Raw genomic sequence first — 25,580 nt, 5'->3', positions numbered from 1 at the left:
GATTTTTAATTTCCAAATAGTTTCTTTTTATCTTATTCTTTGTTAATTTTATTTATTTAATTGAAGTATAGTTGATTTACAGTATTGTGTTAGTTTTAGGTGTACAGCACAGTGATTTGGTTACATATACACATGTATATGTATATACATACATACGGTGTATATATATGTATATATATATATATATTCATACATACAGTGAATATATATACATATATTCTTTAAAAAAATTATTTTCCATTATAGGTTATTACAAGATATTGAATATAGTGCCCAATGCTATACAGTAAATCCTTATTGTTTATCTATGTTATATATGGTAGTATGTTATCTGTTAATACCATACTCCTAATTTAATTTATCCCCCCACTTCCCCTTTGATAACCATGTTTGTTTTCTATGTCTGTGAGTCTGTTTCTGTTTTACATATAAGTTCATTTGTACTATTTTTAGTTTCCACATACAAGTGATACAATATTTGTCTTACTCTGTCTGACTTACTTCACTTAGTATGACAATCTCTATGTCCATCCATCCTCTGTTAATTTTAAATCAAATTTATAGAGGCCAGAGAGTATAGATTGTAGAATATCTTCTTTTTTATGAAAAGACTGAAAAAGGATTTCTCAGTTTCACTATTTTAACAAGAATAAGTTATCTGACATTCAATAATGGATGAGTGTTGGTGGAAGGCATTTCTATATTCACTGTGCCCATAGTCTTTCATATGGATTTTCAAGAGAGTAATATTAATAATGATAATAGTAAAACAATAGTTAGTAGCTTAAAACAACAACCATTTAATTATATCTCATGATTTTGTGGGTCAGGAATTTGGGCAGGGGCTCAGTTGGTGGATTTTTCTGTTCTACATGGCATCAACTGAGGTTATTCACTGGCATTGAGCTGATGGCTGGTTTGGAGGATCCAAAACTATTTCACTCAAATGTCTGGTGTTTTCATGGACAATCTGGAAGACTGGGCACAGCAGAGTGCCTCTCCTTCTCTATGTAGTCTCAGGGCCTTTCCATGTGGTCTCTTCAGCAGAGTAGCCAGACTTTTTAACATAACAGTTCAGGTCTGAACTTGAGAGAGTATTCCAAGAGATGAGGCAAAATCTACCAGTAAAGTCTGGGTCCAGAAACTAGCACAGCAGTACTTCTGCTATTCTACTGGTCAAAGTAGTCACAGTCTGCCCAGATTCAAAGGGAAAGGATGTGGATTCCACATCTTGATGGGTGGAGTACCAAAGAATCTGCAGTAATCTTTATTCTGCCACAGTATTATAATTTTATAAATGAAGAAATTATAGCATCAAGCAGTTAAACATCCTGTTCAATATAACACAGGTAGGAAAGTGATGGGCTACAAATGATGATAAGTATCTTTCCCACATGTGTTATATTAATAGGATTAGTTTCTAGAATGAATGTGAAGATTCTCAGGTCTGAGTGATGGTGGAATATATTAAATTAACACATTCTTTCAATGATATAAACCCCGTTATGCCAAGTCAGGTGCATGGAGGAAGCAAAAGGAACTAATTACTACATTCATAGACTAAAAAGGCTTTCTTATATTTTTACATTATGAATTTTCAGATGATGGGTAAGGTGTGAATGTTGTCTAAAGGCCTTCTTACATTCCTTACATTCATAGGGTTTCTCACCAGAATGAATTCTCAGATGCTGAATAAGAGATGAATTAAGCCTAAAGGCCTTCCTACATTCCTTACATTCAAAGGGTTTTTCACCAGTATGAATGCTCTGATGTAGAGTAAGTTTTTGGCGCAATCTAAAGGCCTTCCCGCATTCCTTACATTTATACGGTTTCTCACCAATGTGAATACTCTGATGTTGTGTAAGTTGTGAGAGTAGTCTAAAGGCTTTCCCGCATTCCTTACAGTCATAGGGTTTAACACCAATATGAATACTCTGGTGTGAAATAAGTTGTGAGTAACGACTAAAGGCCTTCCAGCATTCCTTACATTCATAAGGTTTCTCACCAGTATGAATTCTGTGATGTAGAATAAGATGATAACCACGACTAAAAGTCTTTCCACATTCTTTACATTCATAGGGTTTCTCACCAGTATGAATTCTCTGGTGGAGTGTCAGTTGCTGTCGTACTCTAAAGGCCTTCCCACATTCTTTACATTCATAGGGTTTCTCACCAGTATGAAGTTTGTGATGTACCCTAAGGCCAGAGCCACACAAAAAGGCCTTCCCACATTCTTTACATTCATAGAGTTTGTCAGCAATATTAAGCTTCTGATGTCGAGTAAGGTGTGCATACTGTCTAAAGGCCTTCCCACATTCTGTACATACATAGGGTTTCTCACCAGTATGAATCCTCTGATGGAGAGTAAGTTGTCCACGAACTCTGAAGGCTTTCCCACATTCTTTACATTCATAGGGTTTCTCACCAATATGAATTTTTTGATGTACTCTAAGGTCTGGGCCACATATGAAAGATTCTCCACATTCCTTACATTCATAGAGTTTTTCACCAGAATGAAGTCTCTGATGTCGAGTAAGATGTGCAGTCTGTCTAAAGGCCATCCCACACTCCTTACATTCATAAGGTTTCTCACCAGTATGAATTCTGTGATGAAAGGTAAGTTGTTGGCGTACTCTAAAGGCCTTCCCACATTCCTTACATTCATAGGGTTTCTCGACAAAATGAATTCTCTGATGTGAAGAAAAAGATGACTGTTTTTGGTAAGAGGACACTTTTTGAGATGTAATTTTCACTTGATTGAAATATTCCTCTTGTCCTTCAAATTTTCTTTTGGACTCCCAATCATTTTTTAAAATGAGTCTTTTAAGGCCATAGTTTTTAATTCTTTCCATTACTTTCCACTGGGATAAGTTTATTTCATGAATGTCATTTTCTGAAGATAACTTCTTGGTCTCATAGTTGGTCTCCAAATCTGAAAAGAAAACAAGAGAGCAAACATGCAGTTCTCTTTTTCTAAAAGAAGTAAAATTTCTACAGTAGAAGTAAAAGACAACCAAAGTACTACCCAATGAAATTCTAAAAATAGTTACATAATTTAAAAAAAAAAGAAAAAGCAAAAGGCAACACCAGGAAAATGAGAGTTCATGCAGGAAAATAAGATTAGTGACTAAGTAAATATTTTAAGTCAGTGGTTCTCAAACTGAAACATGAATCAGAATCACAAGGGAGCTTGTTACAAATACTATGGTTTAGACACCACCTAAACCACTTGGATCAGATTCTACAGTCCTCGGCAGTCCTATATTTAATATTGTCCATACGATGATTTTGATGGAAATGAAAGGTTGGGAATTCATACTTAAATTCTTTCAACAATTTCTCTTTATTCTTAGAATAAAATCAAACTTGTTAAAAGGCCTCTGCTTACCTATAACATATCATCGCAAACCACTGTTCTCTTTACTGCTACCTGGAGAGGCCTCTTTTCAGATCTTAGAACATGTTCCCACTTACTTCCATTGGACTTTTCAGTCTGCTCTATTTCCCCACAAATCTTCTGTTTAGGCTCTTTGCATGGCTGGCTCCTTCTCACTCTGAGGTCTTAGATTAAGTTACTTACTCTAAGGCTGAATCTAATGACAGTACTTAAAGCTATGTGCTTATTATACAGTTGACCCTTGAACAACATGGGTTTGAACTGTGCAGATCTACTATTCATGGACTTTTTCCAAAAAATATACAAACATATATGTGTAGAACATCGTGTGCAAGACTTGTATTGAAGTGGATAACCTATCCTTACATAAGCATAAGGTGAGTGATATTTAATATAAAATTAATAATGTGTTAGCTTTCTTACTGTTTTACAGCTTTGCTTTCAAAGAATTACATTACTATACAGTGTGCTTCTCTCTCTTGTGATTGGATAAACTTCATATCAGCCTATCATCACAGGTAAGTGGTTTTTTAAAAAATGTAACAATGTTTCCAATACTGTTTTATAAATGTGACTGTAATATTTTATGCCATAAAAGTTTTATGCTGATTCATTCATTACTGTATAGGCTAGGCTACCGTGAAGCATTCATATCGATTACACTAGGTTACTGTAAAGCAATCATATTGCTGCTTCTTCATTACCATTGCATCAGTCATTATATCTGTAAATAAGTATAAATTTTATTCACATTATCTTTTCATTTCTGATGTCCAGTGTTAGTAATACATATAATACGTAATGTGTTTATCATATAAGACAATATTGATGTAGGTACTGACAGAAAACTTACCTTAGAAACAGACAACATAAACTTATGGTATCAATAAATATAGTATAGTACTGTAAATGTATTTTCTCTTCCCTGTGATTTTCTTAATAACATTTTCTTTTCTCTAGCTAACTTTATTATATGAAAACAGTATATAATATATATAACATATGTGTTAATCAACTATTTATGTTATTGGTAAGGCTTCCGGTCAACAATAGGCTAATAAGTAGCTAAGTGTTGGGGGAGTCAAAAGTTATATGTGGGGACTTCCCTGGTGGTCCAGTGGTAAAGAATCTGCCTTCCAACACAGGGGACACAGATTTGATCCCTGGTCAGGGAACTAAGATCCCACATGCCACGTGGCAACTAAGCCCATGTGCCACAACTACTGAGCTCATGCACCTCAAAAAGAGAGCCTGCATGCCACAAACTACAGAGCCCACGTGCTCTGGAGCCCGCGCGCCACAACTAGAGAGAAAACCCCCATGCCACAGCTAGAGAGAAGACCGCATGCCACAAAGAAGACCCAACGGAGCCAAAAAAATAGAAAGAAAATAAATAAATAAATAAAATAAATATATTTTTAAAAGTTATACGTGGATTTTTGCGTACGCTGGGGGAGGCAACACCCTAAACCCTGTGTTGTTCAAGGGTTAACTGTATATCTGCATTGTTATTATACATATATTATATAAAACATAGGTCTATGTTGAAATTATCTATTTATTAATTTTTCCAATTGTTATTCTGCTTATTTTCTTACCCCTAAACCTCATTAAGGGCAGAAACAATCCCTGCTTTACTCTCCACTAAATAATAAATCCAGAGCACAAAATAGATTTCACTCATTTAATTCCTATATTTATATACTTATTCTGAATATATTTCTCGGCCTCTAACCTCTCACATCTTACTACAATGATTAAATATTTTCTTTATTCATTCAAGCTAGCCCAGCTGACTATATAAATGAAAAATGGTGGTTGTATTTTCCTGTACATCCTTCCATTGCTTATACCCTTATTTATGCAGTATTCTCTACATTGCCATTCCCTCCTTCACATAGCTAAGGGTTGCTCTTTCTTTGTCTCCACATCACAACAAAGACATTGAGAAACTCTACGTACTTCAGCTCCCTTTAAGCTTATTCTATTACTCATCCATTTTGCAAATGCTCAGTGGGTTTTGTTCCTTCATCCCCTTATTCTGGTCTCCTCCCTTCCATCCCCTCAGAGGCAAGACCATTCCTTATTTCCTAGAAATGTGAATTTCAGACAGGAAAACATGTTTATACCTTATTGAAGTTTATGAAATCCTTAGCAAAAAAATAAAAGACGTAATTTGTAAGTAACTCACTAATAGGGTCAAAGGGTTTTGTAGTAACTTGAGTGTGAAGAACTTGCTAACAAAGGTCATGATAGATGTAAACCAGAGGATGGTAAGCCAGGAGAAATAGCCAGAAGGGAATTTAGGTGCTGAATGAGCTGTATATGAGAGAAAAAAATGATGATGTTTTCAAGTATTATAATATAGTCTGTAGAAGAAAGCTGAAATCATATAGTTTCTACTAAAACTGGGAATTAATAATAACAACAAAAAAGTAAATCCACTTGGAATTTTAGAAGTCTATGTTAAATAACTCTTAGATCAATAGAGAAATAAGATCCCAAATGGTATTTGTTTAAAGAAAACAATAGTAACAATTAAAAAAAACCTACATTAAATTACCTGTAAAACTGTTAACCACACTGCTTAGAAGAAAATTCAAAAACTTAAATACATGGGACTTCCCTGGTGGCACAGTGGTTAAGAATCCATCTGCCAATGCAGGGGAAACAGGATCGATCCCTGGTCCGGGAAGATCCCACATGCCGTGGAGCAACTAAGCCCGCGCACCACAACTACTGAGCCTGCACTCTGGAGCCTGAGAGCCACAACTACTGAAGCCCGCGCGCCTAGAGCCCGTGCTCTGCAACAAGAGAAGCCACTGAAATGAGAAGCCTGTGCACCGCAACGAAGAGTAGCCCCCGCTCACCGCAACTAGAGAAAGCCTGCGCACAGCAATGAAGACCCAACGCAGCCAAAGATAAATAATTTATTTTTTTTTAAATCTTAATACATACAGCAAAAAATGAAAGAAAAAATTAACTAAAAATCCTACTCAAAAATATTAGAAAAGCAAACTGAAGCAAAGCAGAAAAAAGAAATTAACTATATAAAAGCAGAATCAGAATAGTTAGAAAACAGAAAAAAAGAACTAACACACAAATTAAAACCAGATTCTTTTTTTATAAATGAATCAGCAAAACAGATAACCATTAGTTAATATAATAAAAATAGCAAGGACACACAGACATAGAAATTTAAAAATGGCAAAGTGAAAATAATCATGATTAAATACAGAACATAGTTGGAAGAAAGATTACTTTGCCAATAAGTTTTAAAACACAGCTAAAATGAATAATTTTCTAAGAAAATATAATTTACCAAAACTGACCACAAAAGAGATACAATGTTTCAACAGATTAATTTCCATAAAGCAAACAGAGATTGTAGTCAGACTTACCATCTCCTTCTTCAAGGAAACAGCTTAAAAAGGTTACTAAAGCTTTAAAGAACAGGCCATACAAATTCTGTTTAGACTGAGAACTAAGAAAAAGGAGGACTTCCAAACTATTTTCATGATGTAATAATATCATACTAAATCCTGTTCATAAAAAGAAAACTACACACCAGTTTTCTGAAAACTGATGTAAAAATTCTAAGCATCTAATAAAACAGTGTGTCAAAAGACCCAGCGTTGTTTATTCAAAGAATGTTAAAGAGGTCCAGTATGGGGAAATCTATTAAGATCATTCAACACATTTAATACAGCTGAGGAAAGGGAAAAAAAAAAAATTACATGATAGGGGACTTCCCTGGTGGTCCAGTGGCTAAGACTCCGTGCTTCCTAAGCAGGGGGCCCGTGTTCTATCCCTGGTCAAGGAACTAGATCCCACATGCCGCAACTAAAGATCCTGCATGTGTCAACAAAGATCCTGCATGCCGCAACTAGGACCCAGCACAGCCAAATAAATATATTTTTAAAAATATTTATTTATTTCGCTGTGCTGGGTCTTAGTTGTGGCTCACTGGCTCCTTACTTGAGGCATGTGAACTCTTAGTTGTGGCATGCATGCGGGATCTAGTTCCCTAACCAGGAATCGAACCTGGGCCCCCTGCATTGGGAGCTAGTAGTCTTAACCACTGCACCACCTGCGAAGTCCCAATATATTTTTTTCAATTCACATGATCAACTCCATAGATGCTGAAAAGGCAACTAAAAAAGGGAAACATTCCTGATTTTTCAAAAAAGCTCAATAAAGGAGAAATAATTACCTCCCTAAAATGATAAAATATATATTATCTTAATAAAAAGACAGCTTTGGAGTTATTAGTCAAGACACTTAAATATCAGAAAAAAATGAGTAGTAGTCTTGAGAATTTAAAAGAAGAGATAAAACTGTATTTTCAGATGATAATTCATAATAGGAAAACTTAAGAGGTTTAAATAATATAAATGATAACAGAATTTAATAAGGTAGGATGATATAAAAAACAAAAACTAATAGCCTTTATACATACATTTAATAATAAAATATGATGGAGAAAAAAAGATTCCAGTCACAACAGTTTCAAGAGTAATCTTAAAATATATATATAACCTTTATGAAGAAAACACTGAAACACTCATGAAGCATCTGGCATTAGATTTTCTAAAGATATCACACACGAAATCACAAGAGGGAGATTACTCTGCACAAGGGGACAGTGGTCTATCAAGGGTGTTCATGCTGAGAAGCTGAGCAGCTATGGAGACAATGGCAAACAACAGGGCAAATTCTGTATTCAAAGTAGCCAGGTATATCGAATCCTGCAGATTATCACCCCTGGGCCAGATAGCAACTTCCGTTGTCTGCCTGCAGAGTAGGCAACAGATATGCGGGCTAGAGCATGAGAGACAGGCCAGTGGCTGGTCATGTCCAGGGGATATGGCCACCTCCACAGGCCCAGTTGACAAAGCAAACCTATATCAAAAGAGTTAACTGTGTTTGTTCCAAAGAAGTTTAGGCCAGTTTCACATTTTCCTGAAAGTACCCAATTTAATTAAACAATATGTAAACTTATAAGTAACTATGAGAAGAGATTGGTTCTATGAAAATGAAATTGAACACTTTGGAAAAACTGGTCATAAATACATTGTTAAAAATCATGGCTGGGCTTCCTGGTGGCGCAGTGGTTGAGAGTCCGCCTGCCGATGCAGGGGACACAGGTTCGTAACTTGGTCCGGGAAGATCCCACATGCTACAGAGTGGCTGGGCCCATGAGCCATGGCCGCTGAGCCTGTGCATCCAGAGCCTGCGCTCCGCAACGGGAAAGGCGACAACAGTGAGAGGCCCGCATACCAGAAAAAAAAAAAAAAAATCATGGCTAACAGGGACATCCCTGGCAGCCCAGTGGTTAAGAATCCGTGCTCACAATGCAGGGGGTACAGATTTAATCCCTGGTCGGGGAACTAAGATCCTGCATGCCACATAGCACAGCCAGAAAAAAAAAAAGCAAAAACAAAACATGGCTAACAAAAACTAAGTGTGGGAGGGACAACAGTAAAAGATGGGGAAAACAAAATAATCAAGAAGTGTTCTGTACTTGTTGCAAATTTGGTTCTTGTTCTACTTAAAATATTTTTAATTAGAAATAGTAATAGACTATAAATTGTATGTGTGGTTTAGATGAAAAATTAAATAAGAGACACAATGGAAAGAAAGCCTTAGACACATGTCAAAAGTATTGACAAAGAGCTACATTTTAATGTTGAGAGTAAAAATATTACTTTTATGGTATGTACATAAAATATCTAACCCATTTTTATGAATAAACAAACCAAATACCAGTCCCAATTCTGTTGGACCAAAGGATTTCTACTCTATTACACAATGCTGATGAGAATATAGAAAAATATAAGCCCTTTCTTTGATCACTTAAAAATATATAAATATAAAAAATCACAAATGTGATTCCCCCGTTTCAGAGAACCAGCTTTAATTAAATGGAAAATGTCACATAAATTACCTGAACTTAGTACTTAGTCTGTTTAGGCATTTTATTATTAACCACCTTGCTTTGTTGATACAAGAAAGACTAGGATATAGAAGATTTGGTTCCAAGGTAATCCTATTTGCATTTCAACACTGTGGACAGAGTACAAAGATCTGAAAATAATAAAACCTAACATCCAAGGAACTGTACTTCTGAAGTATCCATTTTAGTCACATCCTGAATAAGGCCATAGTGAATGCTACCGTTGAATAATCCTCATTCTATTCATGATCATCTTTCTGATTTCACTGAGGAAATAACAATAGAAGAATATGCTGTCCTCTCTCCACTACCCAGACCAACTTACTTGCATTCATAACTACATTGTTTTCACTTTAATTCTCTCTTGTTCCCTGGATCCTATCCTCTTCCTCCACCCCCACCTCAAGGACACTGCTTCCAAATTTATGCTTTCTCTACTGCATCAATTTCCCCCACCTACAGAATCATTCCCATGGGCACACAAACATGGTCTATAATTGCACACAATACACTACACTGCTTATAACCCAAATCCCCAGTGTAACTACCAACTCTATTTCCCAGCTTCCCTTCATACATACTTCTTCCAGAGTTGTCTTACACCCATCTCATCACTGCCTTACTTACTGTTTTTTTTTTTTTTTTTTTTTTTTTGCGGTACACGGGCCTCTCACTGTTGTGGCCTCTCCCGTTGTGGAGCACAGGCTCCGGACGCACAGGCTCAGCGGCCATGGCTCACGGGCCCAGCTGCTCCGCGGCATGTGGGATCCTCCCGGACCGCAGCACGATCCCATGTCCCCAGCATCGGCAGGCAGACTCTCAACCACTGCGCCACCAGACAAGCCCGTTACCTACTCTTATTCAGTCACTCCAATCAGGTTTTCACCCTGACTCCACTAAAATCACTCTTGACAAGGTCACCAGCATTCTACATCGTGCCAGAATCTGGGGTCAATTCTCATCCTCATTCTCTACTCCTTCCATTTTGAAACATTTTCTTTTGTTTTTATCAGTGGCTGCTCCTTCTGCATGTCCTTTGAGGCCCCCTCTTTCTAACGTCTGAATAGGGGAGTACCCCATGAATCAGTCTTTAGGCCTATTCTCTTTATTGCTTTCTTCTTCCTGCATGTGTTCCTTAGATGAACATATTCAGACCCATGGATTTCAATTTTAACCATAAAGTGAAGACACCCAGATGGACATCAGGCTGTAACCTCTCCCTGAGCTCCATGTGTATATACATAATCAGCTGCCTACTCAACATCTAAAACTGGAAAAATAAAAGACAATTCAGGGCTTCCCTGGTGGCGCAGTGGTTGAGAGTCCGCCTGCCAATGCAGGGTACACGGGTTCGTGCCCCGGCCTGGGAAGATCCCACATGCTGCGGAGCGGCTGGGCTCGTGAGCCATGGCCACTGAGCCTGCGCGTCTGGAGCCTGTGCTCCACAACAGGAAAGGCCACAGCAGTGAGAGGCCCACATACCGCATAAAAAAAAAAAAAAAAAAAAAGACAATTCAAACTTAAAATATCCAAAACAGAAACTCTCAGCGTCTACCTGCCAACCTGCTCTTCCTGTCTTCCCTACCTCAGTAAATTGTGCTTCCATTCACCTAGCTGTTCAAGCTAACACCCTTATCTCCTCCTTTGATATGTCTTTCTTACTTACTTCATTTATAAGTCCATCAGCTTGTTCTTTTGGCACTCCCTTCATACATAACCTGAGTCTAACAGCTTCTTACTACCTCCTACTGCTGCCAGCTTTATCCAAACCACCATTACTTCCAGTCTGAACTGAAACTGCTTCCACACTGGTCCTTCCTACTTTTGCACTTGACCAGAGGGATCATTTTAAAACAGAAAGCAGACTATAGCTTCCAATTTCTCTTAATGATTATATTATATGGCCCTTGACTAACTCTGATCTCATCTCTTATTATTTTCCCTTCCTCTCCCCCATGTTCTAGCCATAATGGCTTTCAAACATGCAAAGCTAACTTCTTCCTTAGGCCTTTTCTATCTGCTCAGAATGCTCTTCCTCTAGAGTCAAATGGCTTGAGCCCTTACTTCACATCTCCCCTTAAATACCATCTCCTCAGAAAAAACCTTCCTTCATTTGTCCACTTTTCTATATGCATTTATATTTCAATAAAACTTAACTAAAAGGAAGAAAGAAACAAAGAAAGAAAAGAAAAGGAAAAAAATAATGACCTTGTTTAAGATGTCTAACTTTGAATCAACAGTTGTTATTTTGGCTAAATATTTCCTGACTAAACTGATATTATCTTATTCACTTGGAACCACTGTATTTCATTATTTTTGTAGTATTAACAGTTGTAAATATCATTTAATCAGATGATAGAAAGTAAGTTAGGATTGGGAAAAACAGCTTATTTTTCTTTCCTTTGGTAGAAAGTGAATCAGAAGATATAACCTTATAAAACAGTATGGGCACTGAAATGGCTCTGGTGTTACAAAAGAACTTTTAGCCTAAAATGAGTCTCTTCTGTCAGACCTGAATATAACACAGAGCAAAATATAAAGTGACAACATATATCTCTATATCAAGAATTTTAAGGATCTTTCTTTAACAAAAGGTCCAAAGCGCGATGAAAATAGCATAGAGGTAGAAGCTAAACCAAGGGATCATTTTCCATATAGTCTATTACATTCATGTTTCTTCCTGATGTGAAGGCAGATATATACATACATGGAAAAAGGTAAATAAAAATGATATTCTGTAAACTAAGGATCTATCTTCTAGAGTAATTCACATGAAACTTCAGTTACTGATAAAACGTATGATATTATTACCACGTCAAGAACACTCATCTCCATAGTCTTCTATTTCCCATTTTAAATTTTATGAGAAAAGTTACGGAAGAAAGGCTTTCCTGATCATAACTAAAACAGTTTTCCCATCCCATCCCATTCTCTATTCCCTTACTGTGCTTACCTTTATTCATAGTACTCTCTTATTACCTAACATTATATTGCCTATTTACTTACAGTTACTATGTTTCTGTAAATCAGGGTAAATCCTCATAGGGACAGGGATTCTAGTGGTTTTATTTACCACTGTATTGATGGTGTCCAGCATAGTGCCCGGCTCAGAGCCCAGTTGGTCGCTCGATCTATCTATCTGTCTGCCTATCTATCTATACATGCAAAAGAAGAAATCAAAATATAGGTAGAATAATATTGGGAACAGAGAGCACCTTTCCATACCTCATGCCCCCTTCAAAGGGGAGGAAAATTAGAGAGGACAACAACAATTAAAAAAGGAGAGTGGTAAATAGGATACAGTAGTACTATTAGTAACCCCAGCTAAGTCCTTAATTTGCTCCCAGGGTCTCAGACCTTTCCTCCTTAGGCCATGGTCTTTCAAAGTGGGTTTTCGAAACAACATCAGAAGGGTGTGCCTCTTCCCTAACTAGCAGGGCAGTTTTCTCTGGTGATGGTTTCCCCTACCCTATTGGCCCTCACTTACCTGAATACCGTCTTCTTTCTTTCCTCACTACTTTCCAGGGCTCTTTTCCTTGCTCCAATAAGGAAATAACATCTGGTTTAGAAACGAAGCATCCTGGACAGAAGAAAAGAAATGTAAGGGAACATGGAAATAAAAAATAAATTCAAAATTACTTTGATTCAGTCTTGGTTAAATTTTAAATAAACTATAGGTCAAATGGTAATTGATAAAGACTTTAGAACAAAGAAAAGTGAGATGATTAAAAAACATCATGTTAATATTACATAAGAAATGGAGATTGCAGAGGGAGGGAAAAGGTCTTATTTTCATTTATATTCACATAAGTACTCCTTTTCTTGAGAGCAATAGTGGTTGACAGATGTCTGCGTTCAAATTTTGCCTTTGCCATAACCCAGTAGTGTGACCTTGGACAAGTTACCACTATGCTTTATTTTCCTCACCTATAAAATAGGGATAATTATAGTACCTATCGTACATGATTGTTGTACAGGTTATATTAATATATATCCATATCTAAACATTGCCTAGAATATACACTAAGTGCTACATATATTTTATTAGCTATTATTTACTATAATTGTTTTTTTTAACATCTTTATTGGACTCTTTTTGAATTATGGTTTTCTCAGGGTATATGCCCAGTAGTGGGATTGCTGGGTCATATGGTAGTTCTATTTTTAGTTTTTTCAGGAACCTCCACACTGTTCTCCATAGTGGCTGTATCATATAATTGCTATTTTAATGAGAGGAAAATAAGAAGTTTCCTGAGGCATTTACTGTTTTTTCTTAGGATATTCATACAATGTTACATGCAAAGTTCTTGGATTTTTAACTTTTAATCATAATAGTAGGTTGGAGTGAATATGTTTGTTTATTAATATAAGACATGAGTTCTCTTGAACTGTAAATAAATCCGGTTGATACCACTTACCACTAAAAAAATTATGTGTTCATCTGAGAGTCAGAGAAAAACCAAGATATAAGGTCTAGCTATTTTCCTTATAGGTATACCAACAAATAACAAAACACCTATAGCAATTCTGAGTTCAGATACAAAGTGATGCCTGCTTTCTTTGACACTGGTAAGGTTGTAAATCACCCAGATTTCAAACCGAGTCCTTTCATCATTAAGGAAGGCCTGAAGGCCACATAAGGATGGGAAAGATGCTTAGTGAAGGTGCTCACTTCCAAACAAAAAAATCTCAAACCATTCCCTTAAGAACAGGGAGCAGAAATTTAGATGGTTTCTTGAAAGATATTTCTGAAATTTCCACAGAAGAAAGCTAATTTTGCAGAGAACAGAGTCTAAATTTCTAGAGGCAGATAACCTTACCCAATGAGACCAAGTTGCTGTAGTTCTCCAACATTACATCTCTATACAAATCCCTCTGTTCCAAGTCCAGGTAGTCCCACTCCTCCTGAGAGAAATCTATGGACACATCACTGAACATCACTGATCCCTGAAATGACAAACCATACAACTGAAATTAAAGAATATTTGTTTTAAGATGGGAGAAAAAAATGGAAGAGATACTGCAGGAAATGGATCATAGAGCAAGCAAACAGGCTTGGGCTGGAAGCCTGTAACACAGTAGTTAGGAAATGAGTGTGCTTGAAGCAGGATGCCTATATGTTCCTGAAGGATCCTGTTGCTACAGATACAGCCTCTTGTATACTCTAGCACATCTTAACTATCCAAACACATCTGGGAAAAAATAATAATCAGTATGTATGTACCTATGTATGTATTTATTTATTTATGCTGTGCCAAGTCTTAGTTGCGGCATGCGGGATCTTTAGTTGCAGTATGCAGACTTCTTAGTTGCAGCACGTGGACTCTTAGTTGCGGCATGCATGCGGGACCTAGTTCCCTGACCAGGGAGCAAACCCGGGCCCCTTGCACTGGGAGTGTGGAGTCTTACCCATTGGATCACCAGGGAAGTCCCCCAGTTTTCTAATTAAATGAAATACTGTGTATAAGCCTTCTGCCTGTTATATGTCTCCCTCACAAATTCTCAAAAAATGTGTTCTTCCACCCTTTCCCCTTAAAGAACAGATTTTTTTAAAAAAGTTTTCCTATGATATCTCTATGTTGGAAAAGGATCTGAATACAATTAAAACTTTCTTCCAAGTTCATCACTGAATCAGATCATAAGCATTTCCCCATTTGTGACAAATTCTTTAATGAAATTTTTAAAATTGGTTGTATAATAGTCTATGCAATAGATATCTGCATGATCTTCTTATCTATCATTTTCCATCCCTCACTGTATGCACTCCTTGTTCCTGAGTTAGAGGATACTGATGTAGATTCTGGATACTGGTGATCCAGAATCACAAAGATGTCATTCTAGACTAGCTCATCCTGTTCCAATATAAATGGTATACAACTCTTAGGGATTTCCAGAGAAGATACTTGATCCCTCTGCATGCAAGACCCAACCATAATCCTACCTAGTCCTAAAAGCCTCATAAAGCATGAGATCTCACCATGTACTGAGGCTGAGGTCAACCAACAGCAAACCTTACCTACTTGGAAGACTCAAGTTTGGAAAAATTTAGCGTTTTCCCATGAGCAGTCAAATGGGCCCATACTCTCTCAACTACTCAAAAGAGATGGTGAAACATCTCCCTAAAGGGATTTCATTTCTGCCCCACTGCAGCTTTTAGCAGAAGACTGAGCACATATAAGAGATGCTGAATGATTTGTTCAATGAATACAAGAACAATGACTGGAAAAAAGAGGACTCACAAGAAGGGCATTGTACTATTTACTTGGCCTCATCTCTCACTGGATTTGGAGGAAATGGGTCCTAAGATGGGGCTCTGATAATTAAGAAGTTTCAGGATAAAGAAAAGTTTATAGGACCTTAACTTCCAGAAGGTGAAAGAAACAGCAACTTACATGGGCCATGGTTTAGAAATTCAAGAACTGGTCAGTCCTCCTTGGGGTTTACTTGCCTGGAGAAGCACAGTTCACAGAGGCCAGAGCTAGGGGGAGAAAAAGGGGGCCATGAGATAGGCCTCAGAACTCTCAAAACGACTCAGTTTAATATATTCTTTCCCCTCCCTGGACCTCCCCACCACACCCCCAAACCCCCCCCCCACACACACACACGGAAATTTGAGGAAGTACAGACAAATCTAATCCCTACTTACAAATTTCAGGGCTGATAAGGGACCACATCATCTAAACCAGAATCTCTTTCAAAACCTCACAAGCCTGATTAAATTAAACAGATACAAAGAGAGAAATTCATAGGACCAATGCTAGCAGCCGTTACCACTGAGAAATTACTGCACTGGCAGCCCTGCCTGCCTGTAGTCAGAACAATAACTTACAGACTCCTCTGTGCTCATCACTATTTTCAATCAGAATCATCCACATTGCTTTCCTGGATGACTTCATTTGTCATTCTGTTTCTTACAACCTAGGCTGAAGAGGTGTGGATTCATGTTCTCAGCAGTTAGACAATAACACATATCTATTTATCAAGACTTTTCACAAGAAAATTAAATAAAAGTCATCCAAACTGGAAAGGAAGAAGTAAAACTATCTCTATTTGCAGACATGATATTATATATAGAAAATCCTAAGGACCCCACAGAAAAACTGTTAGAATAAAAGAATTCAGTAAAGTTGCAGGATACAAAATCAATTTACAAAAATCAGTTGCATTTATATCTACTAATAATGAACTATAAGAAAGAGAAATTAAGAAAACAATCCCATTTATAACTGCTTCAAAAGAATAAAATAACTAGGAATATATTTAACCAAGGAGGTTAAATAGACCTGTACACTGAAAACTATAAGACACTGATGAAAGAAACTGAAGATGACACAAATAAATAGAAAGATATTCAATGTTCATAAATTAGAAGAATAAATATTGTTAAAATGTCCAAACTGATTAAATGCAATCTACAGATTAAATGCAATCTCTATCAAAATTCCATTGGAATATTCCACAGAACTAGAACAAACAACCCTAAAAGTTGTATGGAACCACAAAAGGCCCCAAATAGCCAAAGCAATCTTGAGAAAGAAGAAAAATGCTGGAGGTATCATGCTTCCTGATTTCAAACTATATTACAAAGCTACAGTAATCAAAATAATATGATATTGCCCCCCCAAAAAAAGAGCTATATAGGTCAATGGAACAGAAGAGGGAGCCCAGAAATAAAACCCATATGTACATGATCAATTAATTTACAAAAAGGAGCCAAGATTATACAGTGGGAAAAGGACAGTCACTTCAATAAATGCTGTTGGGAAAACCAGACAGCAACATGCAAAAGAATGAAACTGGACCACTATTTCATACCATACACAAAAATGAACTCACAATGGATTAAAGACTTGAATGTTTAAGATCTGAAACCGTAAAACTCCTTGAAGAAAACACAGTAGGTAAGTGCCTAGACATAGGTCTTGGTGATGATTTTTTGACACCAAAAGTAAAGGCAACAAAAGCAAAAATAAACAAGTGGGACTACATCAAACTAAAAAGCTTTTGCACAGCAAAGGAATCATCAACAAAATGAAAAGGCAACCTACTGAATAGGAGAAAATATTTGCAAATCATATATCTGATAAGCGATCAATTCCAAAATATATAAAGAACCCATACAATAGCAAAAAAATAATCTTGATTAAAAAATGGGCAGATCTAAATAGACATTTTTCCAAAGAAGTCATAACAGATGGCCAACAGGTACATGAGAAGATGCTCAACATCACTAATTGTCAGGGAAATGCAAACCAAAACCACAATGAGATATCATCATACACCTGTTAGAATGGCTATTATCAAAAAGACAAGAAATAACAAATGTTGGCAAGAATGTGGAGAAAAGGGAAACTTTGTGCACTGTTGGCAGGAATGTAAATTGGTACAGCCATTATGGAAAACAGTATGGAGGTTTCTCAAAAAATTAAAAACAGACCTACCATATGATCCAGCAATTGCACTACTAGGTATTTTCTGAAGAAAATGAAAACACTAATTTGAAAAGATTTATGCACCCCCATGTTCACTGCAACATTATTTACAACAGCCAAATTATGGAAACAAACTAAATGTCCATCGATGGATTAATGGATAAAGAAAATGTGAAACACACACACACAGGAATATTATTCAGCCATAAAGAGAATAAAATTTTGCCATTTTCAGCAACACAGATGGACCTTGAGTGCATCATGGTAAGCGGAATAAGTCAGACAGAGAAAGACAAATACTGTATAATCTTGCTTATATGTAAAATCTAAAAATCACAAACAAACAAACTCTAACCAAGCTCACAGATACAAAGAACAGATTAGTAGCTTCCAGAGGTGGCGGGATGGGAGGGGTGGAGAGGGTGATATGGTTGAAGATGGGGCAAAGGGACAAACTTCTAGTTTTAAAATTAATGTCATGGGTTGTAATGTATAGTATGGTGATATAGTTAATATATATATATAATATAGTATTGCATATTTGAAAGTTGCTAAGAGAGTAGTTCTTATCACAAGAAAAAAAAATTGTAACTATGTATGTCCACAGATGTTAACTAGACTTACCGTGATCATTTTGCAATATATACAAATATCAAATTCATTATGTTGTACACTTGAAACTAAAACAGTGTTCTATGTCAATTATACATCAATTTTAAAAAAAGAAGAGAAAAAAAGGACTTTTATACGATAGGTATTTTATATGTTAATTGTATCTGCAGGATTGCTATGCAGTATCGTAATTATCCTATCTATGCAATGGATCAGAAAATTCACACTAAAAGAAGTGAAATCACTTGCAGAAATTCAGTTAATAAGTAGCAAAGCTGCATTTGAATCCTTATTTTCCTAACCACAAAGTCAGCTCTCTTTCACCTCTAGCTCTTGCCCCTGAAACCCAGAATCTCTTGTCCCAGTGAGAGAAACATGAGGAGGTATGACTCACTAAAAAACAGAAATAACACATCAAATTACCTAAAGATATTAAACATCATTTTAAGAGTACTGATGCCCATATTAACAAGTTTATAAGGATATGAACATTCTAACATGTAGACTGCACAAAATTTAAAGTAGGTACAAGCAGCATTTAAACCATGAAAACCCTTTGAAGCAGAAATTCTAACTTATGGGATTAAAGAAAATATTAAATAATTGTATATATGGACAAAAATGTAAAAGTATGCTGACAGACATTATTCCTAGGGGAAAAAAGCTTTCCAGAACTGAAGCATCCTTCAGCAGGAATAGATTTAATAAATTATAAAGCATCCATAGAGTGAAAAAACTTTCCATTTAAAAATTATGATGTAGGGGTTCCCTGGTGGCGCAGTGGTTAAGAATCTGCCTGCCACCTAAGTGTCCATCAACAGATGAATGGATAAAGAAGATGTGGCACATATATACAATGGAATATTACTCAGTCATAAAAAGAAATGAAACTGAGTTATTTGTAATGAGGTGGATAGACCTGGAGTCTGTCATACAGAGTGAAGTAAGTCAGAAGTGGGAGGGAGGGAGACGCAAGAGGAAAGAGATATGGGAACATATGTATATGTATAACTGATTCACTTTGTTGTAAAGGAGAAACTAACACACTATTGTAAAACAGTTATACTCCAATAAAGATGTTAAAAAATAAATAAATAAATAAATTTAAAAAAAAAAAAAAAAAAATAAGAATCTGCCTGCCAATGCAGGGAACACGGGTTCAAGCCCTGGTCCGGGAAGATCCCACATGCCCCAGAGCAACTAAGCCCGTGCGCCACAACTACTGAGGCTGCATGCCTAGAGCCCGCGAGCCACAACAAGAAAAGCCCCCACAATGAGAAGCCTGCGCACCACAATGAAGAGTAGCCCCCACTCGCCACAACCAGAGAAAAGCCCACATGCAGCAACGAAGACCCTATGCAAACAATATAAAATAAATAAATTTTTTAAAAAAATTTTTAATAAAAAAAAAAAATTATGATGTAGATCTTTTAATAGGAAAGATGGAAATATGTTTACTACATGTTGCTGAGTGAAGAATGCAGGTAACAACATTTGTGAGTACTGTGATCCTGTCATGGCAGGTAAAAACACCTACATGTATCTATATATTCATGTATGTGCAAAGTAATCACTAAATGCTAACCTTCATTATTAAAAAATTTTTTTCGATTGAGGCATAGTTGATGTAAAATATTATATAAGTTTAAGCTTTAGAAAATACACAGACATACAAAATATTCAAGATATGCAGTCTTTAGAAAAATAAAATGAAATGGATATTATAATTATATTTCTAAAGTATATATATATATTGGCATAAAGAGGTACTAACAGGCATCAACAGACAGAAAAAAATCTGCAAAGATTGCTTATTTCTACATTGTGATCTTAATTTTCTTCTTTTTGCTTACATTTACTTCATAATTTTATATGGCCATATATACCCTTGAAATATATAAATATTTTTTTTAAATTTTATAAACAGGAAGTTTTTCTTCAAGTAGGTGAAAGAGATTTTTTAAAGCAGTCATCCCTTGAACTTGGAGGAAAAAAGCTGCTATTTTTTAATTTATTTCAGCTCCCAATATCTGAACCAACTCTATGATTTCTAAGTTTCTGCTGCCTCTCGTAACTTTTTTTTTTTTTTTTTGCGGTACGCAGGCCTCTCACTGTTGTGGCCTCTCCCGTTGCGGAGCACAGGCTCCGGACGCGCAGGCCCAGCAGCCATGGCTCACGGGCCTAGCCGCTCCGCGGCATGTGGGATCTTCGCGGACCGGGGCATGAACCCGTGTCCCCTGCATCGGCAGGCAGACTCTCAACTACTGCGCCACCAGGGAAGCCCTCTCATAACTTTTTGACTGATTAATTTATCTTGGTTCTGAATTAGTCATTTTAGTCACGATGCCCTCCAAAGAGCTAATGAATTGTCTTTGTTCTGTTGGTCTCGCCCTGCATTACCATCATGAGGAAAAAATGAACTGTGAGACAAAGCTTATTACATAAAATCCACTGACCTCCACAGAAATCTGATGGGTTTGGTACTATATGGTCACAACCTGATAGTGCTTGCTATAATCAGATGATGTCTCCTTTCCAGGAACTCCCAAGCCATGCCATCAGACTTCTTCATTGACTTTATTTTAGTCTTATTCCTGTAGAGGTTTATCTACCTTGATAGATAAAAAGCAACTTAAGGATTTTAGTTACTGTATTTTCCCCAAGCACTAGCACAGGATTTGGCATGATATGAGTTCTTTTTAAATGTCTGATAATTTAACCTAGAAATTCCAATTCTAGGAATTTATCCTTAGGGAATATTTGTAAAAGTATACACAAAGAAGTATATGCACGGAAGTTCTTCAAAGAATAATTTATAACCAAAAGAATACCTAACAATAGTCAACAAGCTAAATAAATTATGTTCCACTGTATGATGGCATATTATACAATTATTAATAATGATGATACTGGTTCATATTAATTAATGAAGAAAGATATCCATGATAAACTGCCAAGTACACTAGGCAGACTAAAAAGAATATGCACAATGTTGGGAGGTGATTGACTCTCACATATGAAAAACACAGGCTTTGTTGTCAGGATCCAGGATGTGAACCTAAGCTCTGACAGTTATCAACTAGGAGGCTTTGTACACGTTACTAATTTTCAGTGCCTCGGTTCCCTCATAGAAAAACTGGAGAATAATAACAGTATCTAGGGGACTTCCCTGGTCACCCAGTGGTTAAGACTTCGCCTCCCAATGCAGGGGGTGCAGGTTCGATCCCTGGTCGGGGAGCTAAGATCCCACATGCCTGGAAGCCAAAAAATGAAAACATAAAAACAGAAGCAATACTGTAACAAATTAAATAAAGACTTTAAAAATGGACCACATCAAAAAAATAACTATCTATTTTATAGGGTTGTTGTGAACCGTTAATATAATACATATAAAGAACTTAAAGCAGCTTATTATAAGCACTGAATAAAATGAAAAACATGACATGTCCTTCATTCTATTTATTAAAGAAAATTATCTTTAAAAATTTGTAATTAAAAATTTTAAATTTTTGATAAATCATCTCTAATAATTTTTTTAAGGAACATTTATTTATTTATATTTTGGCCGCATTGGGTCTTCGTTGCTACGTGCAGGCTTTCTCTAGTTGCGGAGAGTGGGGGCTACTCTTCGTTGCGGTGCGTGTGCTTCTCATTGAGGTGGCTTCTCATGTTGCGGAGCATGGGCTCCAGGCGCGTGGGCTTCAGTAGTTGTGGCACGCAGGCTCAGTAGTTGTGGCTCACGGGCTTGGTAGTTGTGGCTCGCGGGCTCTAGAGAGCAGGCTCAGCAGCTGTGGCGCACGGGCCTAGTTGCTCCGCGGCATGTGGGATCCTCCGGGACCAGGGCTCGAACCCGTGTCCCCTGCACTGGCAGGCGGATTCTCAAAACACTGAGCCACCAGGGAAGTCCTCTAATAATTTTAATACTAGAATGCCCTTTCTCTTTTTTCTTAACAGTAAATTTTTTGAGATTTTCACAACTGGTCTTTCTTAACAGCATCAATAAATTTTAGAACTAGGCTTGAGAAAGTAATTAACAAAAATCACTGCCTCCATAACTAAAAAGTGTAAATTCTTTTTTTTTTTTTTTTTTTTTTTTTTGTGGTATGCGGGCCTCCCTCTGCCGTGGCCTCTCCCGTTGCGGATGCGGAGCACAGGCTCCGGACGCGCAGGCCCAGCGGCCATGGCTCACGGGCCCAGCCGCTCCGCGGCACGTGGGATCCTCCCAGACCGGGGCGCGAACCCGGTTCCCCTGCATCGGCAGGCGGACGCACAACCACTGCGCCACCAGGGAAGCCCAAAAGTGTAAATTCTTGAAAAGTTTTTCAAATTAGAGGAGAACCATTGCACTCCCCTTTACCCTGCATAGGTATAACAATATAATAAATCTTATGACTGCACTGGATTGCTTTTTCAAAGTGTTGGGGTCTTTATCTCTTTAAATAACCAATTTTTATGATTCTATTTTGCAAACCAAACATATGTACACAAGTGCACAAAAAAAATTTGGAAAAACAAACATCAAAATTGTAATATTCATTAACTCTGGATGATGGGACTAACGGCATTTAAAATTTTCTTCTTAAAACTTCCTTAGGTTCCTGCATTTTTTTTCTTTTTACAATAAACCTGCATGAATTCTATCATCAGAAACAAAAATTAAATTACTATTTCCATATAAATAAAATAGAGTTGGGAGAGGGAGTACCTTCCAGTTGTTAAAGAGTCATAGGCCTGTGACATGAGAGGGTTCTACACACACACACACACACACACGCACACAAATTAGTATGGCAGAAATAAATAACTGTTCTTTTACTGTTCATCAAAACGATAAGCTATCTTCACAATCCTTCTCCTGTAACTGAACACAATGAAGGTAAACAGCATTCCCAAATTTAGAAAGAGTATACCAAAGCAGACAGAACAGTATTTGGTATACAACAAATGCTTTATCTCCTCCTTTCTCCACTGAATAACTAATTAAATTTTCATATTAGATATATCGTTGCAAAATGTCACACAAATCCCTAGTTTATTAAAAGGAATTCATACATAACTAAAAATGTCTTGAGTCATCTTGTTCAAAACTGTAACTATTCCTTAAAATTGATCATTTTACTTCTTTTCCTTCTCATGAGTCAATACCAATGGCATAAAATCGCATCACATGGATGGAATGTGATTTATTTAATAATTTCCTATTATTAGACACATTTTATTTTATCTTATCTTACCTTATTTTATTTATTTTTGGCTGCGCCACGCAGCTTACAGAATCTTAGTTCCCCGACCAGGGATTGAACCCAGTGGCCCACGGCAGTGAAAGCGTGGAGTCTTAACCACTGGACCCCAGGGAATTCCCATAGATACTAATTTTATATAGTTCTTATTTCAAAGAACATTCTCAGACATTACAGTCTTTGATTCTAGGCCAATGGATCTGAATCTTTTGGGGTCATGTTTGATAATCTCATTAAATTATGGACTTCCTTCCCAGAAAAATGGCATATTAACAACTATTATAATTTCACATACAATCTCAAGGGGTTTCTGGTAAAGTGAAAGCCCCAAATGGATTTAAATTACCACTAGTTAAGAATTCCTATTCAAACCATTTGAGCACCTCATTTTTTTTTTAAATTTTCATTGGAGTATAGTTGCTTTACAATGTTGTGTTAATTTCTACTGTACAGCAAAGCGAATCAGCTATAGCTATACATATATCCCCTCTTTTTTGGATTTCCTTCACATTAAGGTCACTGCAGAGCACTGAGTAGAGTTCCCTGGAGCACCTCATTCTTTTAAACTAGGAAATGTTCAACACGATTAGCATGGTATTTCCATTTCTCCTGATCTATTGGAGGCCAATGGGGAATTGCTCCAAATCACCACTTAACAACAAATAGCTAATGTTTATTAAGTACTTATGAAGTATCAGGCACTGTTATAAGCCCTTTACACATAGTTAAAAAAAAGAAAGCTCTCAGAAGTAAGGGGAAGTATCTGCCACATGGATATATGCATATAGGCACTAGGGAGAGGAACTACATATCAAGTTAATGGACAGGTCATACTAAGCAGAAGGAAGCAAATGTTTCCAGGTCCTAAAAAATAAAAATGCATTTCACAGAACAAGTGGAAATACCCACTCGTCTTGACCTTGACTTTTAAGTGGGCAACAGCAATTCATTCGTCCTCATCGGAGCCCTTTTCTTAGTTTGACAAGACTGAGGAAGAATGGAATCTTAATACAGGCCTTTCTTGGAGCCCTGCTCACGCCGGCTAAATTAGGGCACGCCACGACCGCATCTGTCCCCACCAACCACCACCCACGCACGCCCAGAGTAAGGAAGAGAAAGAGTACTGACTCTTCCCAGTATTAGAGAAAAGCCAGGGTCACGGCTGTGCGGAGAGCGAATTCCGTGGCTCCGAAACCTGCAGGTGGAAAGTGCGGAGCTGTGTGAGCAACCGTGCGTGTGTGTCCGCGCGCGCCCGCCGCAAGATGTAGTGCGCTGGGAATACTCCCAGGAACCAGCCGGGGGGGCACGTTCAGTTCTAACATTCTTAATCCCAAGACGGGTCTGAGTCTTTTTGCTGGGAGTCTTTTTTCTGGCTCTCAGTTTCCTGACTGGGGGCCATTTCTCTGCGGCTGGCAGATTCAGCCGTGACGCTAGGGACGGAGTCACCCAGTCCACGGCAACCGACGGTCACACAAGAGGCTCTGCACCCCATTCGGTCACACAAACGCCATCACCCACTAGTTCCGGCCTCACAACCGCACTTAGTCCCGATGCCATACCCCGGTGCAGTCACGCCCACAGACACACCATACCGTTACACTTCCGCGGTTCTCACGCCCACTCGGGGCTGAGATGCTGGGCTCCCGACACTCTGAGGTGCTGCAGCGCTTCCCTTCCCTCTCCCTCATCCCCGGGCCGCGACGCCTTTCCTACCGATGGCCAGAACAAATGCTCCGAGCCAGGACTGCTCACCTGGGGCGCCGAACCCGTCTCACGGTGATGCCCAGTGGAAGAGAGCGCGCGACACCTCAGGTAAGTCCACAGCCCCGGGGGCCTAACGAGCCGCGCGCGGGGCTTATTGGGAGCGCAGGCTGCACGCACTGAGTGCGCAGGCGCGGCCGAACCCCAGGGGGCGGAGCATCAGTGAGTGAGCTGCTTTGAGT

General features: G+C 37.7%; 2 protein-coding genes and 1 long non-coding RNA gene across 4 annotated transcripts in view; 1 reads left to right on the top strand and 2 right to left on the bottom strand.

Moving 5' to 3' along the window:
• LOC102976833 (zinc finger protein 14 homolog) overlaps positions 1–25,580 on the bottom strand; it is a 142,802-nt gene that overhangs the window by 48,249 nt on the left and 68,973 nt on the right. The window lies entirely within an intron of this gene.
• On the bottom strand, positions 189–25,465 carry ZFP82 (ZFP82 zinc finger protein). Of its 2 annotated transcripts, none has more exons than XM_024132508.2 (5): positions 25,390–25,465; positions 15,746–15,831; positions 14,174–14,300; positions 12,841–12,933; positions 189–2,932 (listed from the first exon to the last, which is right to left on the bottom strand). In XM_024132508.2, exons 2-5 carry the CDS (start codon positions 15,752–15,754, stop codon positions 1,575–1,577), a joined length of 1,587 nt encoding a protein of 528 aa, XP_023988276.1. In that variant the 5' UTR covers positions 15,755–15,831; positions 25,390–25,465; the 3' UTR covers positions 189–1,574. The 2 variants fall into 2 exon arrangements, with proteins under 2 accessions (XP_023988276.1, XP_028333949.1); XM_028478148.2 differs by lacking the exon at positions 25,390–25,465 and adding an exon at positions 20,854–20,870.
• Positions 25,367–25,580, top strand: part of LOC102976635 (uncharacterized) — a 29,304-nt gene continuing 29,090 nt past the window's right edge. The window contains exon 1 of the long non-coding RNA XR_448278.4: positions 25,367–25,449. This is a non-coding gene — a long non-coding RNA (uncharacterized lncRNA). The remainder of the gene's footprint in view (positions 25,450–25,580) is intronic.

The sequence above is a fragment of the Physeter macrocephalus genome, chromosome 17, assembly GCF_002837175.3.
Source record: "Physeter macrocephalus isolate SW-GA chromosome 17, ASM283717v5, whole genome shotgun sequence".
Lineage (NCBI taxonomy): Eukaryota > Metazoa > Chordata > Mammalia > Artiodactyla > Physeteridae > Physeter > Physeter macrocephalus.
The sequence above is the reverse complement of the archived record's forward strand: the minus strand, read 5'-3'. Positions and strand labels throughout refer to the sequence as shown.

Coding starts and splice junctions, on each gene's coding strand:
- ZFP82 (XM_024132508.2), bottom strand. Junction 12,934..14,173: donor CAGCAACTTGGTCTCATTGG/GTAAGGTTATCT, acceptor TCTTCTGTCCAG/GATGCTTCGTTTCTAAACCA. Junction 2,933..12,840: donor AGAAAGAAGACGGTATTCAG/GTAAGTGAGGGC, acceptor TTTTCTTTTCAG/ATTTGGAGACCAACTATGAG.